Here is a 17,684-nt window from a genome sequence, read left to right as displayed (position 1 = left end):
ACGGTTTTGACACCTTGTAGAGTCCATGCCCTGGCGAATTGAGGTTGTTCTGAGGGCAAAATGGAGTGCAACTTAATATTAGGAACCTGTTCCTAATGTTTTGTGTACTCAGTTTTCAGCCTTGTATGTAAAAGTTCCTAGTAGAAGGAATATAATAAATACGGACAGTAATGTACTAATGGTAATATATAAACTCAGAAAAAAAAAAAATGTCCCTTTTTCAGGACCCTGTCTTTCAAAGATAATTCGTAAATATCCAAATATATCTTCATTGTAAAGGGTTTTAACATTGTTTCTGACGTTTGTTCAATGAAACATAATCAATTAATGAACATGCACCTGTGGAATGGACAGATGGTAGGCAATTAAAGTCACAGTTATGAAAACTTAGCACACTAAAGAGGCCTTACTACTGACTCTGAAAAACGGCAAAAGGAAGATGCCCAGGGTCCCTGCTCATCTGCATGAATGTGCCTTAGGCATGTTGTATTTGGCGCACGTGACAAATAAACTTTGATTTGATTTACAAGGAGGCATGAGGATTGCAGATCTGGCCAGGGCAATAAATTGCAATGTCCGTACTGTGAGACGCCTAAGACAGCGCTACAGGGAGACAGGACGGACAGCTGATTGTCCTTGCAGTGGCAGAGAGTGTAACCACACCTGCACAGGATTGATACATCCGAACATCACACCTGCGGGACAGGTACGGGATTGGCAACAGCTGTCCAAGTTACACCAAGAACGCACAATCCCTCCAATACTCAGACTGTCCGCAATAGGCTGAGAGAGGCTGGACTGTGTGCTTGTAGGCCTGTTGTAAGGAAGGTCCTCACCAGACATCACCGGCAACAATGTCGCCAATGGGCACAAACCCACCGTCGCTGGACCAGACAGGACTGGCAAAAAGTGCTCTTCACTGACGAGTCACGGTTTTGTCTCACCAGGGGTAATGGTCGGATTCTCGTTTATCGTCAAAGGAATGAGCATTACACCGAGGCCTGTACTCTGGAGCGGGATCAATTTGGAGGTGGAGGGTCTGTCATGGTCTGGGGCGGTGTGTCACAGCATCATCGGACTGAGCTTATTGTCATTGCAGGCAAACTCAATGCTGTGCGTTACAGGGAAAGACATCCTCCACCCTCATGTGGTACACTTCCAGACCCTCCAGCATGACAATGCCACCTGCCATACTGGTTGTTCTGTGTGTGTGATTTCCTGCAAGACAGGAATGTCAGTGTTTTGCCAAGGCCAGCGAAGAGCCCGGATCTCAATCCCATTGAGCACTTCTGGGACCTGTTGGATCGGAGGGTGAGGGCTAGGGCCATTCCCCCCCACCAGAAATGTCTGGGAACGTGCAGGTGCCTTGGTGGAAGAGTGGGGTAACATCTCACAGCAAGAACTGGCAAACCTGATGCACTGCAGTACTTAATGCCGGTGGCGGCCACACCAGATAATCAATCAAATGTATTTATAAAGCCCTTCTTACATCAGCTGATGTCACAAAGTGCTGTACAGAAACCCAGCCTAAAACCCCAAATGGGTGTAGAAGCATTGACTGTTAGTTTTGATATTGACCCCCCCTCCCCCACCCACACCCCCTTTGTTCAGGGACACATTATTCAATTTCTGCTAGTCACATGTCCTGTGGAACTTGTTCAGTTTGTCTGTTGAATCTTATATGTTAAGTTTGCTGAAAAATAAACGCAATTGACAGTGAGAGGACGTTTCTTTCTTTTTTCTGAGTTGACATGTTAACAGGAGTAATAGTGACCAGTAGCAGGATAAATAGATACTAATGTATACAGGAGTAATAGTGACCAGTAGCAGGATAAATAGATACTAATGTATACATGTAAACAGGAGTAATAGTGACTAGTAGCAGGATAAATAGATACTAATGTATACATGTAAACAGGAGTAATAGTGACTAGTAGCAGAAAAAACAACAACTAATGTAATGACACTCAATAATCAATGGACAGCAGGGTAATGGGGTTATTTAATCAATAATCATTTTAGCAGCAGCGTAGGTTGTCTGAGTGTGTAGAGGGAGAGACCTGTCGATGGGCACAGTCAGTGTGGATAGTCTGTAGTAGAACAGTAGTTATCTATTTAAATGTCTAGAAGCTGTGTGAGTCTGTTGGTCTGAGCCTTATGCACCGGTACCGCCTGCCGGACTGTAGCATGGAGAACAGTCCACGTTTCGGGTCGTTGGGGTCTTTGGTATTTTTTTTTGGGGGGGGGGGGGGTGTTTCTCATATATAATAGTCTCCTGTGTTCATGGAGGGAGTTGTTATTCCTCACACTCCCTGGCTCTTATAAGTACGTCAGCGGGCCGTCGCGTCGTGTCAGCGGGCCGTCGCGTCGTGTCAGCGGGCCGTCGCGTCGTGTCAGCGGGCCGTCGCGTCGTGTCAGCGGGCCGTCGCGTCGTGTCAGCGGGCCGTCGCGTCGTGTCAGCGGGCCGTCGCGTCGTGTCAGCGGGCCGTCGCGTCGTGTCAGCGGGCCGTCGCGTCGTGTCAGCGGGCCGTCGCGTCGTGTCAGCGGGCCGTCGCGTCGTGTCAGCGGGCCGTCGCGTCGTGTCAGCGGGCCGTCGCGTCGTGTCAGCGGGCCGTCGCGTTACGTCAGCGGACCGTCGCGTTACGTCAGCTGGAGGAGAGCAATATGTGATGGGAGACCTAGCCCGTATTACAGTGCTGGTGTTGTAGTGCCATCGCATTCTTTATCCTCTTTCTCTCCTCTCCCTTAGCGGTTTTAAAACTCACGTGGAAGAATGAATCACATAACATAAGATCTGTTTACAGGAGATCCCCACTCCCTGGAATTAACACCCCCCTCCCCAATTACAACAAACCACTAAGCTAAAGTATGTTTTAAATGTATTTGTTATTTCTGTCCCTCTGGGATGATGCATGTCCATTTTTTGGTTTTGTTATAATTGCCTAATACTGTAAACCACTGTCTCCACTTAGCACGTTTTAATAATACTGTGTGTGTATATGTATAGGTCCTCCCAGGGACGATGCATGTCTCTCTGGCTGAAGCTCTGGAGGTGCGAGGAGGTCCCCTTCAAGAGGAGGAGGTCTGGGCTGTCCTCAGTCAGAGTGCTGAGAGCCTCCAGGAGCTATTCAGAAGAGGTACGTTGATATAGCACCCGGCACAGCCAGAAGAGGACTGGCCACCCCTCATAGCCTGGTTCCTCTCTAGGTTTCTTCCTAGGTTCTGGCCTTTCTAGGGAGTTTTTCCTAGCCACCGTGCTTCTACACCTGCATTGCTTGCTGTTTTAGGCTGGGTTTCTGTACAGCACTTTGAGATATCAGCTGATGTAAGAAGGGCTTTATAAATAAATATGATTGATTACAGTAATCACAAGATTCATCAAAGTTTCAGTACCCCCTGAGACGAGGGTGTTGAGCATAAAGAGAGTGACGTTATTCAGTGAAGCTACTGCAGCCACGACATATCGCTAGGTAACCAGAGTTCACTGTGTAAACCTTAGGGAGTGAGACTGCTGAGAGCTCTCGTTGTCCAGACACTACTCCTTCCAGCGCACACCAGAGAGCGATTCAGAGGTGTGTGTTCGTTGTCATCCAGTTCCCCTGGTTTATCTGGTCTGATCGGACGAGTTGAAGACTTTTAATCTTTCTGTCATTCTCTGTTCTTTTCTTTCTCTCCATTCTCAGAATAACCATCCTTGTTATGTTAACTGTTGTGTATCGGCCTCCATTTTGTTTTCCTCAAACAAAAAGCCCACAAAATACCCTAGGTTTTCTTTTGCCTCTCTTTCTATCTCTCTAATTTTCATCTCATTTACACATTTCCCAGAAAGTCTATGGTCCTGTTGAGACAGTGACCCAGGATGGTGGTTTATTTAAATGACTCATGATTCTTATCTGCTATATCTCCAATGTCTCCATGGTAACTATATATTTTTTATATGCAGTGCATTCAAAGTATTCAGACCTTGACTTTTTCTACATTTCGTTACGTTACAGCCGTATTAAAAAAATTATGAAATAGTTTTTTCCCCCTCATCAATCTACACAACTTAACCCATAATGACAAAGCAAAAACAGATTTTTTTTCAAATGTATAAAAAATGTCAAACTGAAATATCAATCAAATGTATTTATAAAGTCCTTTTTACATCAGCCGATGTCTCAAAGTGCTGTACAGAAACCTAGCCTAAAACCCCAAACAGCAAGCAATGCAGATGTAGAAGCACTGTGGCTAGGAAAAACTCCCTAGAAAGGCCAAAACCTAGGAAGAAACCTAGAGAGGAACCAGGCTATGAGGGGTGGCCAGTCCTCTTCTGGCTGTGCTGGGTAGAGAGGAACCAGGCTATGAGGGGTGGCCAGTCCTCTTCTGGCTGTGCTGGGTAGAGAGGAACCAGGCTATGAGGGGTGGCCAGTCCTCTTCTGGCTGTGCTGGGTGGAGAGGAACCAGGCTATGAGGGGTGGCCAGTCCTCTTCTGGCTGTGCTGGGTGGAGAGGAACCAGGCTATGAGGGGTGGCCAGTCCTCTTCTGGCTGTGCCGGGTGGAGATTATAACAGAACATGGCCAAGATGTTCAAACGTTCATAGATGACCAGCAGGATCAGATAATAATAATCACAGCGGTTCTAGAGGGTGCAACAGGTCAGCACATCAAGAGTAAATGTCAGTTAGCTTTCATAGCCGAGCATTCAGAGTTAGAGAGTGCGGTAGAGAGCGAGTCGAAAACAGCAGCTCCAGGACAAGGTAGCAGGTCCGGTGAACAGGTCAGGGTTCCATAGCTGCAGGCAGAACAGTTGAAACCGGAGCAGCAGCACGACCAGGTAAACGTTATATCAAGTCCACATCAGTATTCAGACCCTTTACTCAGTACTTTGCTGCCAAAGGTGCTTCAACAATTACAGCCTAGAGTATTTTTGTGTATGACGCTACCAGCTTGGCACACCTGTATTTGGGGAGTTTCTCCCATTCTTCTCTGCAGATCCTCTCAAGCTCTGTCAGGTTGGATGGGGAGTGTCCCTGCACAGCTATTTTCAGGTCTCTCCAGAGATGTTAGATTGGGTTCAAGTCCGGGCTATGCCTGGGCCACTCAAGGACATTCAGAGTCTTGTCCCAAAGCCACTCCTGCGTTGTCTTGGCTGTGTGCTTAGGGTCATTGTCCTGTTGGAAGGTAAACCTTCACCCCAGTCTGAGGCCCTGAGCACTTTGAGCAGGTTTTCATCAAGGATCTCTGTACTATGCTCTGTTAATCTTTGCCTCGATCCTGATGAGTCTCCCAGTCCCTGCCGCTGAAAACATCCCCACAGCATGATGCTGCCACCACCATGCTTCCCCGTAGGGATGGTGCCAGGTTTCTTCCAGACGTGACGCTTGGCATTCAGGCCAAAGAGTTCAATCTTGGTTTCGTCAAACCAGACAATCGTGTTTCTCATGGTCTGAGTCCTTTAGGTGCCTTTTGGCAAACTCGAAGCGGGCTGTCGTGCCTTTTCCTGAGGAGCAGCTACCGTCTGTACACTCTACCATAAAGGTCTGATTGGTGATCTGATTGGTGGAGTGCTGCAGAGATGGTTATCCTTCTGGGAGGTTCTCCCATCTCCATAGAGAAACTCTGGAGCTCTGTCAGAGTGACCATCGGGTTCTTGGTCACCTCCCTGACCAAGGCCCTTCTCCCCCGATTACTCAATTTGGCTGGGCGACCAGTTACAGGACGATTCATGGTGGTTCCAAACTTCCATTTCAGAATGATGGAGGCCACTGTGTTCTTGAATCTTCAATGCTGCAGAAATGTTTTTGTACTGCTCCTCAGATCTGTGCCTCGACACAATCCTGTCTCGGTGCTCTACGGACAATTCCTTTGACCTCAGCTTGGTTTTTGCTCTGACATACACTGTCAACTGTGGGATCCTACATAGACAGCCTTTCCAAATCATGTCCAATCAGTTGAATTTACCACAGGTGGACTCCAATGAAGTTGTAGAAACATCTCAAGGATGATGAATGGAAGCAGGATGCACCTGAGCTCAATTTCGAGTCTCATAGCAAAGAGTCTGAATACTTTATGTAAATAAGGTATTTCTGGTATGGATTTTAATACATTTGCAAAAAATTGTAAACATGTTTTCGCTTTGTCATTATGGGGTATTGTGTGTAGATTGAGGATAAAAAAAAAAAAAGCATTTTGGAAAAAGGCTGCAACGTAACAAAATGGGGGGAGGAGTCCAGGGGTCTGAATACTATGTGAAATACACTGTAAATGTATTGTATAGTATGTAAGTACAATTTCATCACAATGCATAATACAATTAATTAATTCACCCCCCCACCCCATGTGTTATATACATACGTACTCGGGGGAAAAAAAACAATGCATAACACAATTAATTAATTCACCCCCCCCACCACCCCATGTGTTATATACATACGTACTCGGGGGAAAAAAAACAATGCATAACACAATTAATTAATTCACCCCCCCCCACCCCATGTGTTATATACATACGTACTCGGGGAAAAAAACGATGCATACAAACGATCAACAACAAAAAATGTATTAATTAATAAACATTTCACTCTCATTACTTTATTATTATTATTATTATTACCATGATTTGGATGTGGGAATGCTAGATGTCTTCTTTTGATGTCAAGTGAAATCTTGTCCAAAGGGATCTAGCTACAGAACAGAAATACAAAACACAATTTTAATGAGTTAGTTCATATAAGGAAGTAATTAAATGAATTTGGCCATGAACTAAGGATTTCACATGACTGGGAATATAGATATACATCTGTTGTTCACAGATACCTTAGTAAAAAGGTAGGGGTGTGGATCAGAAAACCAGTCGGTGTCTGTTGTGACCACCATTTGCCTCATGCAGGGTGACACATCTACCTTCGCATAAAGTTGATCAGGCTGTTGATTTTGGAATGTTGTCCCACTCCTCTTCAATGGCTGGGCAAAGTTGGTGGATATTGGCGGGAACTGGATGATGCTCTCATACATGTCATTCCAGAGCATCCCAAGCATGCTCAATGGGTGAAATGTCTAGTGAGTATGCAGGCCATGGAAGAACTAGGACATTTTCAGCTTACAGGAGTTGTATACAGATCCTTGCAACATGGGGCTGTGCATTATCATGCTGAAACATGAGGTGATGGTGGCGTGGATGAATGGCACAACAATGGTCCTCAAGATCTCGTCACGGTATCTCTCTGCATTCAAATCACCATCAATAAAATGCAATTGTGTTTGTTGTTCGTAGCTTATGCCTGCCCATACCATGACCCCACCGCAGCCATGGGGCACTCTGTTCACAACGTTGACATCGGCAAACCGCTTACCCACGTAACACCATTGGTTGAAGCTGGAAGAGTACACTTCTCCAGCATGCCAGTGGCCATCAAAGGTCAGCGTTTTCCCCCTGACGTCGGGTTACAACGCCAAACTGCAGTCAGGTCAACACCCTGGTGAGGACGACAAGAACTCAGATGAGCTTCCCTGAGAGCGTTTCTGACAGTTTTTCATCAGCAGTCTGGGTGGCTGGTCTGACGATCCAGGGTTGACGTGGTTACAGTTGTGAGGCCAGTTAGACGTACCGCCAAATTCTCTCAAACTACGTTGGTGGCTTATGGTAGAGAAATTAACATTAAAATCTCTGGTGGACATTCCTGCAGTCAGCATGCCAATTGCACGCTCCTTCAACTTGAGACATCTGTGGCAATGTGTTGTGTGCCAAAACTGTACATTTTTAGTGGCCTTTTATTGCCCCCAGCACAAGGTGCACCTGTGTAATGATCATGCTGTTTAATCAACTTCTTGATAGGCCACACCTGTCAGGTGGGTGGATCTTCTAGGCAAAGGAGAAATGCTCACTAACAGGGATGTAAAAAAAAAAAAAACACAGAATTTGAGAGGAATAAGCTTTTTGTACATCAGGAACATTTTTGGGATTTTTATTTCAGATCATGAAACATGGGACCAACACTTTACATATTGCGTTTTATATTTATGTTCAGTGTATATATTTCATTTATCCGCAGTGTTTAAAGTAGGGGGGACGACGATCTGATTTCAAGAATGTCAGATATTTTTTTGCTGCAAGCGCATGCGGATCAATATATTGATTTCATGGATGTAGTTCACTAGTCCCAAACAGAAACAAGCTAGGCATGAGAGATATATAAATCTGTTAACTTTCTGAAATTGTGTTGATTACGGATTCCTAAATCCATGTCCACAAACGTGATTAATAAGTACCCTTTTTGCTTCTTACAGCGCCATCAAAGGAAAGGCATTTCAGCATTCATTCTCGTTGTCATACTTTGATTCCACACACCCCTCTGATCCTGTGTTTACTCCTCTACCGTGTCTCTCTCCTCTACCGTGTCTCTCTCCTCTACCGTGTCTCTCTCCTCTACTACCGTGTCTCTCTCCTCTACTACCGTGTCTCTCTCCTCTACTACCGTGTCTCTCTCCTCTACCACCGTGTCTCTCTCCTCTACCACCGTGTCTCTCCACTCCCGTCTCCTCTTCATTCAGCTTTTCCTGGTTGTCCTCGTCTCTCTCCTCTACCATGTGTCTCCTCTTCATTCAGCTTTTCCTGGTTGTCCTCCAGTCTTTGAATATCTGTTGCATTTGTTTTTGGAAATGTACCTTATTTGATAAATAAATAAGCTAAAATACAACAGTATGGTTGAGAGCCAGCTTAGTGCAGAACTGACGAGTATCAGTAACTGGCTCAGACAACAAGCGGTCTCTTCATTTGGGGAAAATGGAGTCCACTTTATTTGGCTTTAAGATTAGGCTAGGTAGATCATCAGGTGTTAGTCACAGTTGGTGACAGTTGGTGACCACAGCCGAGAACTGTGTTAGATAGTTAGGCTGTTCACAAGACAGGTTCCCGACAGGGGAGAAATTGCCAAGGTCAACCAGAAAGGGAGGTTTCTAGTCAAAGGCCACATTTCTAGAGAAAAAGGACCTTGAAAACACTTGCAGCAGTGTTGCAGCCTCTCTTTGACTGCACACTCTGCAGGCAGCCTCTCTTTGACTGCACACTCTGCAGGCAGCCGCTCTTTGACTGCACACTCTGCAGGCAGCCGCTCTTTGACTGCACACTCTGCAGGCAGCCGCTCTTTGACTGCACACTCTGCAGGCAGCCGCTCTTTGACTGCACACTCTGCAGGCAGCCGCTCTTTGACTGCACACTCTGCAGGCAGACGCTCTTTGACTGCACACTCTGCAGGCAGACGCTCTTTGACTGCACACTCTGCAGGCAGACGCTCTTTGACTGCACACTCTGTGGTACAGAAGCTTCCATTTGTTCATTTAAGAACAAGCTACAGGCAGCTCAGGCTATAATGTCAAGGGTCGTTCTGAATCTTCTCCCTCGGGCTCTTGTTGGCCCTTCTCAGCTCAGTGTACTACGGTGGCTATCAGTTGATGAAAGAGTCATTCAGCAGACGCTTGAATTAGACCATGAAATCGTGCATGGTACAGTCCCCCAGTATCTGAAGGGCTGTCTTACTACTGTTAGAGACTGTCCTTCCTACGCCACGAGAGGCAGTGCTACAGATTTTGTGCCATGTCGGTTCAAGAGCGCTACGGGCCAGAACACGTTTTTAAATATGGAGGTGGAGAAAAACTCCATGGCTGAGAAACCGTTTCTGCCAGTCTTTTGGTTCAAAGCCACTCTACACGCACACACACACACAGAGAGAGAGAGAGTGGCTTTGAACCAAAAGACTGGCAGAAATGGTTTCTCAGCCATGGAGTTTCTCAGTTTCTCAGCCATGTGTTCTGGCCTGTACAGAACACATATATATATATATATATATATATATATATATATATAGATATAGATATAGATATAGAGAGATATAGAGAGAGAGAGAGAGATATAGAGAGAGAGAGAGAGATATAGAGAGAGAGAGAGAGATATAGAGAGAGAGATATAGAGAGAGAGATATAGAGAGAGAGAGAGAGATATAGAGAGAGAGAGAGAGAGAGATATAGAGAGAGAGAGAGAGAGATATAGAGAGAGAGAGAGAGAGAGATATAGAGAGAGAGAGAGAGAGATATAGAGAGAGAGAGAGAGAGATATAGAGAGAGAGAGAGAGAGATATAGAGAGAGAGAGAGAGATATAGAGAGAGAGATATAGAGAGAGAGAGAGATATAGATATAGAGATATAGATATAGAGAGAGATATAGAGAGAGAGATATAGATAGAGAGATATAGAGAGATATAGATATATAGAGAGATATAGATATATAGAGAGATATAGATGTATAGAGAGAGATATAGATGTATAGAGAGAGATATAGATGTATAGAGAGAGATATAGATATATATAGAGAGATATAGATATATATAGATATATAGATATAGAGATATATATATATATAGAGAGAGAGATATAGATATATAGAGAGATATAGATATATAGAGAGATATAGAAGCTTCTAAAGCCATGACATTATTTTCTGGAATATTCCAAGCTGTTTAAAGGCAGAGTCAACTTAGTGTATGTGAACTTCTGACCCACTGGAATTGTGATATAGTTTATAAGTTAAATCATCTGTCTGTAAATAACTGTTGGAAAAATTACTTGTGTCATGCACAAAGTAGATGTCCTAACAAACTTGCCAAAACTATAGTTTGTTAACAAGGAATTTGTGGAGTGGTTGAAAAATGAGTTTTAATGTCTCCAACCTAAATATATGTAAACTTCTGACTTCAATTGTATGTATATATGTGTAAAATATATATATATGCATTTTTTTTTGTGGATGTTGTGTATGATTGCGTCCATATCAGAGTGCCCATGTCACTAATGTTTCTGCCCCTAACCTAGCAAAAGGACTAGAATAGAAACATGTCTCTGACTCTGTGTAATTCTATTACATGTATTAGTTGCCTGGCCTGTATGTATTTTAAAATGGCAAATGAAATGCTGAACAAATGACATGGTGTTTCAGGATGTCAGGAAGATGCAGTATGTAGCTACCTAAATGTTTTGCGAATATTCCCTAAACCGATTTGTAGGCTCACGAGTCAAAGGACGTAACCACCTACTCTTGTAAAACTTGTTTTTATTTCATTATTTTTAGTTTGTATTATATTTGAGCCAATAAGCCTACTGTTTGGTGTGAGATAAATCATAGCAGATGTCAAACAGAATATGTCATAGTTCTAATGCTCGGTCAAGATGTAAACACACACTTTCTTCCAAACCACAGCGATCCTGCCTCTAGCTAAGTTAGCTAGTTACCTCACTTAATGTGGAAATATTTGTATTTGGCATTCTAAGCTCTGTATGCATCTCAATTGGCTCCCTATATAGTGCACTGAGCACTATTGGCCCTTGTCAAAAAGAGTACACTATATAGGGAATAGGGTGGGATTTGAGACTCAGTCTGTTAGCTTCCATATGATGGTTTGGCATTCCTAACAGTGGAACTGCTCTTGAGCATTTCAGCCTTTAAAAAAAATAATTTAATGGACTTCTGTGATTTGAAGCTCTCGATCCATTTTTGATTTATGAACATATTTAAAAGTGAATCCAAAATGATTTACTGAACTATTTCATATTGGCTGTTATTAAGGGAGTAAAGTTGCCTCAACAGTGCATCTCCAGTGAACCATGGTTTCTGTACTTCATTCTAGGTGACCTTCTCACCCTCCCTCGATCCTTCAATGAAAACAATGTAGCCTATATTTTGTAGTGCGATGTTCAAGGAAATGTGTGGCAGATTGACATATAGAAATATCATTACTTATATTTTGTTCTATTGATTGACTAATTTCTCATCTCCAGCAAATGGCCTATTGAGCTTTGAGATGTTCCACAATGCAAGCTGCTGGTACCTCAGCCTGCACAACCCCAGTGTTCAACAGATAAGGATAGGGGGTTTGTGGTGCTGGCCAACAGACTTTCATACAAAGGATGCTTTATTTTCCACTGCCTGTGGTCTGTATTGACAACATGGAGGTTCAAAGGGCTCTGCTGCCTTTGGTCTGTCTTTAGGGACGTGGGTCGGTCGGTCTCTCGGGCCGTGGGTAGGTCTGTCTTGAGTGCCAGCCAGCCATTTTGACCACATACTGTTCATCTATGCGAAGGCCCTTGATGTCATCATCAGACCGGTCACTGTAGAGAGACAGAGATGGCAGACTCTTTGTAGATTGTCTGCGTCACTAGGGTCAGAGGACAATACCCAGCTTCTGTCATATGATCCTTCAAGTTCCAGTAACTTTTCCAAACTAAAAAGGTTTTCAGAGAAATCTCAGTTGGAGGATTGTGTTCCTGATTACCGGGAATCCTCCAACAGGATTTTACTAACCTATTTCTGAGTCAGACAGTCTCCTTCCTCCCTCTTTGACTCAGGCCTGCCCAGTGTGGTTATTGTGTAATTGGCCTGTACCTTCAGGGTGGTGAGGGTGATAGTCTGGCAAACGACTTCAGAATGCTACTGTCCTTGGTTAATGAATGTGAAATGCAGCCTTGGTCTTGGCTCCTCATTAATACTGTGGCATGAAGAAGTATTTTCCTCCATTTTCTCAACTTTTTTTTTGCATATTTTAGTCACTGAATGTTATCAATCTTCAACCAAAACCTATTTTTAAAGGGAACCTGAGTGAACAAATGAGTCCAACATATAGATACCCCCCCCCCCCCCCCCCCTCCATTTCTTTAGTTAAGCGTTATGCAACACCCAATGCCCCTGTGTGAAAAAGGAATTTGACCCTTTACACTCAATAACTGGTTATGCCCCCGTTGGCTGCAATGACTGCAACCAAGCACTTCCTGTAGTTGTTGATCAGGGATGGGCATTTGACCTTTTTTGACTGTTCTAAGTAGTTTCATGATTTTTCCCCCTGGTACTCAAGTTAAAAAAAAGAAGCTATTTTTAGAACAAAGGCCGTACTGGGAAAAATGTGCACATGTATCTATAGACTAACAGTGGTGTGTGTGTGTGTCTGTCGAACATTTCATTCTAAAATCATGGGCATTGACATGGTGTTGGTCCCCCCCCTTTGCTGCTATAACAGCCCCCACTCTTCTGGGAAGGCTTTCCACTAGATGTTGGGACATTGCTGCAGGGACATACAGCCACGAGCATTAGTGAGGTCGGGCCTGATGTTGAGATCAGAGCTCTGTGCAGGCTAGTCAAGTTCTTCCACACGGATCTTGACAAACCATTTCTGTATGGACCTTGTTTTACAGGTGTGGCTGAAATAGCCTATTCTACTCATTTGAAGGTGTACAGTAGCAGTCAAAGGTTTGGACACACCTATTCAGTCAAGGTTTTTTCTTTATTTTTGCTATTTTCTACATTGTAGAATAATAGTGATGACATCAAAACTGTGACTTATGGAATCATGTAGTAACCCCCCCCCCCCCCCCCAAAAAAGACACAGCAAATGTAAATGGTTAAATAGTTTTTACAGTATTTGAAAATAAATATGATTTCTGGTTGAAGATGTGGTTTTGACATCAGTTTGAGTGTTCAACTACTTATACCCATCTCTACTCTGGATATATTTTGGCCTACTCTTCCATGCAGATCTGCTTTAACTCTGTGACCATTTATGGATTTTCCAGCATTAGCTGCTTGTTTCAGGTCCTTCCACATCTCTCTCGGGTTTAGGTCTAGATGTTGACTAGGCCATTACAGAACTTTTTTTTAATGTTTTTTTTCAGATGTAGACTTGCTTGTGTCTTTTTGTATCATGGTCTTGTTGCATGACCCAGCTGGGCTTTAGCTCACGGACGGATGGCCTGACATTCTCCTTGTAGAATTCAGATTTTTTCAGCGCAGAATCCATGGTTCTTTCAATGATGGCATGTCATCCAGGCCCCATGGCAGCAAAGCATCCCCACACCATGATACGAACACCACCATGCTTGACGGTTGATAGGAGGTTCTTACTGTGGAATGCAGTGTTTGGTTTGTGCCAGACATAACAGGACCCATGTCATCCAAATTGTGACCTCATGTGCATGGTTATGGAATGCTGAGTGAAGGATTTGCAATGAGAACCATATGTAATTGAAGTAACTTCTTACTACAATGGTCCAGAACATTCCCCTACCATCAAAACAAACAACCATCCACATTGAGATTGCATGCTCTACTGTGTCCTTGGTTAGTTGATGGGAATGTTTATTAGCCAATCGGAATCCTGTGCATGTCAACCATGCAAAAAGCCTTCATTTTATACATGTAATCATACATGACTATACCAAACATTAGCAACACCTTCCTATTAGCAACACCTTCCTAATATTGAGTAGCACCTCCCCCCTTTGCCCTCAGATTCTGGCCTATGTTGACTAATGCTTCCCACAGTTGTGCCAAGTTGACTGGATGTCCTTTGGGTGGTGGACCATTCTTGATACACACAACTGTTGCGTGTGGAAAAACTCAGCAGCTTTGCAGTTTATGAGACAAACCGTTGCTCCAGGCACCTACTACCATTACCCCATTCAAAGGCACATCTTTTTGTCTTGCCCATTCATCCCCTTAAAGATCCTTCTTCAACCTGTCTCCTCCCCTTCATCTACATTTGAAATGGATTTAACAAGGGACATCAATAAGGGATCATTGCTTTCACCTGGATTCACCTGGTCAGTCTGTCATGGAAAGAGTATCCTTTAATGTTTTGTACAATGTACAGTGCCTTCAGAAAGTATTCATACCCCTTGACTTACTCCACATTTTGTTACAGCCTGAATTCAAAATGGATTCAATAAAACATGTACCATTTACACAATGACACAGTGAAAACATCTTTAGACAAAAGGTTTTAAATGAAATACAGAAATATCTGATTTACATTATTATATATTATTAGTATTAACACCCCTGAGTCGATGCTTTTTATAGAAGCACCTTTGGCAGCTGTTACACGGAACCCAAACCGGCTACGCGCGTGCGCCATCGTGCATACATCTATTTTGTCCCCCCACACCAAACGCGATCACGACACGCAGGTTAAAATATCAAAACAAACTCTGAACCAATTATAGTAATTTGGGAACAGGTTGAAAAGCTAGCTTGCTGTTGCTAGCTAATTTGTCCTGGGATATAAACATTGTTGTTATTTTACCTGAAATGCACAAGGTCCTCTACTCCGCCAATTAATCCACGCACAAAACGGTCAACCGAATCATTTCTAGTCATCTCCCTTCCAGGCTTTTTCTTCTCTTGACTTTATATTGCGATTGGCAACTTTCATAAATTAGGTGCATTACCGCCACAGTTCTCATTCGCCTTTCAGTCACCCACGTGGGTATAACCAATGAGGAGATGGCACCTGCTTCTATAAACCAATGAGATGGGAGAGGCAGGACTTCCAGCGTGATCTGTGTCAGAAAAAGGACTGATTTTCGATTTTAGCCCTTCGCAACGCAGACGCTTGCAAGCAGTGTGGGTGTAATAATTTGAATAACAGATTTCTAAATTTATTTTACAACGTGAGGGGTGTGGTCAGCCTGTAAGTCTCTAAGAGCTCTGCACACCTGGATTGTACAACATTTGCCCATTTTTATAATTTCAAAAATTATTCAAGCTCTGTCAAGTTGTTTGTTGATCATTGCTAGACAGCCATTTTCAAGTCTTGCCATCGATTTTCATGATTTTTAAGTCAACTGTAATTAAGCCACTAAGGAACATTCAATGTAGTCTTGGTAAGCAACGCCGGTGTAGATTTGGCCTTGTGTTTTAGGTTATTTTCCTGCTGAAAGGTGAATTCGTCTCCCAGTGCTTGTTGGAAAGCAAACACAACCAGGTTATCCTCTAGGATTTTGTGCATATTCCGTCTCTTTCAAGCCTAAAAACCTCTAGTCCTTGCCGTTGACGATCATACCCATAACATGATGCAGCCATCACCATGTTTGAAAATATTAAGTGGTACTCATTGATGTATTGGATTTGCCCCGAACATAACACTTTCAGGACAATAAGTTCATTTCCTTGCCATATTCTTTGCAGTATTATTTAAATGCCTTGTTCCAAACATGATGCATGTTTTGGAATATATATATATATTTTTTTACAGACTTTTTTTCACTCTGTCATTTATGTTAGTTATTGTGGCGTAACTACAATGTTGTTGATCCATCCTCATTTTAATAGCTGTGATAGAAAACTAACTGTTTTAATGTCACCTCATGTTCAAATCCCTGAGCAGTTTCCTTCCTCATCGGCAACTGGGTTAGGAAGGACGGAAGGACACCTGTATCTTTTGTAGTGACTGGGTGTATTGATACACCATCCAAAACCTAATTAATAACTTCACCATGCTCAAAGGGATATTAAGCATCTGCTTTTATTCGTTTCTTTTGTTATTTTTACACATCTACCAATCGGTGCCCTTTTGTAAGGCATTGAAAAACCTCCCTGGTCTTTGTGGTTAAATCTTTGCTTGAAATTCACTGCTCTCCTGAGGGACTTTAGTTATCTGTATGTGTGAGGTACAGAGACTGGGTAGTTAGTGAACAAATCATGTTAACCACTATTATTGAACATAATGAGTTAAGCAAAATTTCACTTTGACATTATGGGGTATTGTGTGTGTCGATCTGTGACAATCTTAATTTGAATACATTTTACATTCGGGCTGTGTAACAACAAAATGTGGAAAAGTGAATGGGGTGTCTACTTTTTGAAGGCTGTGTGTGACTGATTTTTATTTGCTTGTAGTCCTCTATATTCTTATATACCAGTGTCCTACTTTTACTAACAGATTCATCAAGTTTTGTTTTTGTGGAAATAAACCAATTGATTGCAGGTGTTGCTACCACTGGACTGGAGGGTACAAGTAGAGACCTTAGTTCAACCCAGCCCCCTATATTATTCCTAGTCAGGAATGTGTCCTGCTCTGAGACGAACTAAAGAAACCATACCCTCTGTCTATATCCCAAATGTCTCCCTTTGACATGCTCTACTTTTGACAAGTCACAATTACCTTTTTTACCCAAGGAAGTGCACTACGTAGGGAACACAGTACTATTCTGTTTCCAACGTTATGGCTGTGACAGAGCAACACTGTCTGTCCAAACACTTAACCTTCACCTCCAGTGATGCCATATATAGCCTACTTTGTGTAAAATAGTCGTTTGTTTGTCAGGTTTATTAGTTACCTACAGATTTTGTTAGCTACCATGTTAGTGGGAATGGAGTTGTTTAACTAGGTTAAGTAATGTGTTGGGGTTTTCATTTGTGGCTTTTCTTTCTGCTTATCACTTCAACAGTATGATCTAAAAATATAAAAAGGTCTTGTGGTGATACCCAGTGCCCTCAAAGCTTGTTTAGTTTGTGTGCGATTTTTAAAAACTGATAGCTGGCTAGCATGATACTGTACAGTTTGTTGCATGCCTGCTGCTATTTTTAGAGAGCTAGCTACTCCCTGGCCTGGCCCTCTGCCTCATCATTGATCTGAGTCCCAAACCCTGATAACAAAGCTTATCTGATGGTACTGCCTGACTGGAGTAGTTTAAGCCTGAATCCAAAATGGTACACTGACTATATATAATGCACTTCTTTCAACCAGGGCCCCTGTGGCTGTTGGCTTGCAACGTCAGGGTTGTGGGTTCGACTCCCATGGGGGACCAGTATGAAAATGTCTGCACTCACTACTGTACTTTGGATAGGAACGTCTGCTAAATGACTAAAATGTTAATGTCAAGTA

At 43.1% G+C, this 17,684-nt stretch overlaps 1 protein-coding gene across 3 annotated transcripts in view; it reads left to right on the top strand.

Moving 5' to 3' along the window:
- The window catches only part of ptpn13 (protein tyrosine phosphatase non-receptor type 13), a 149,284-nt gene that overhangs the window by 23,030 nt on the left and 108,570 nt on the right, over positions 1–17,684 (top strand). For all 3 annotated transcript variants that reach the window (XM_031826089.1, XM_031826088.1, XM_031826087.1), the window contains exon 2: positions 3,008–3,137. In XM_031826089.1, the coding sequence (XP_031681949.1) occupies positions 3,023–3,137 (115 nt within the window). In that variant the 5' untranslated portion in view covers positions 3,008–3,022. The remainder of the gene's footprint in view (positions 1–3,007; positions 3,138–17,684) is intronic.

The sequence above is a fragment of the Oncorhynchus kisutch genome, linkage group LG6, assembly GCF_002021735.2.
Source record: "Oncorhynchus kisutch isolate 150728-3 linkage group LG6, Okis_V2, whole genome shotgun sequence".
NCBI classification, from domain to species: domain Eukaryota; kingdom Metazoa; phylum Chordata; class Actinopteri; order Salmoniformes; family Salmonidae; genus Oncorhynchus; species Oncorhynchus kisutch.
Note: the sequence above shows the minus strand (reverse complement) of the source record. Positions and strands in the feature narration are given on the sequence as shown.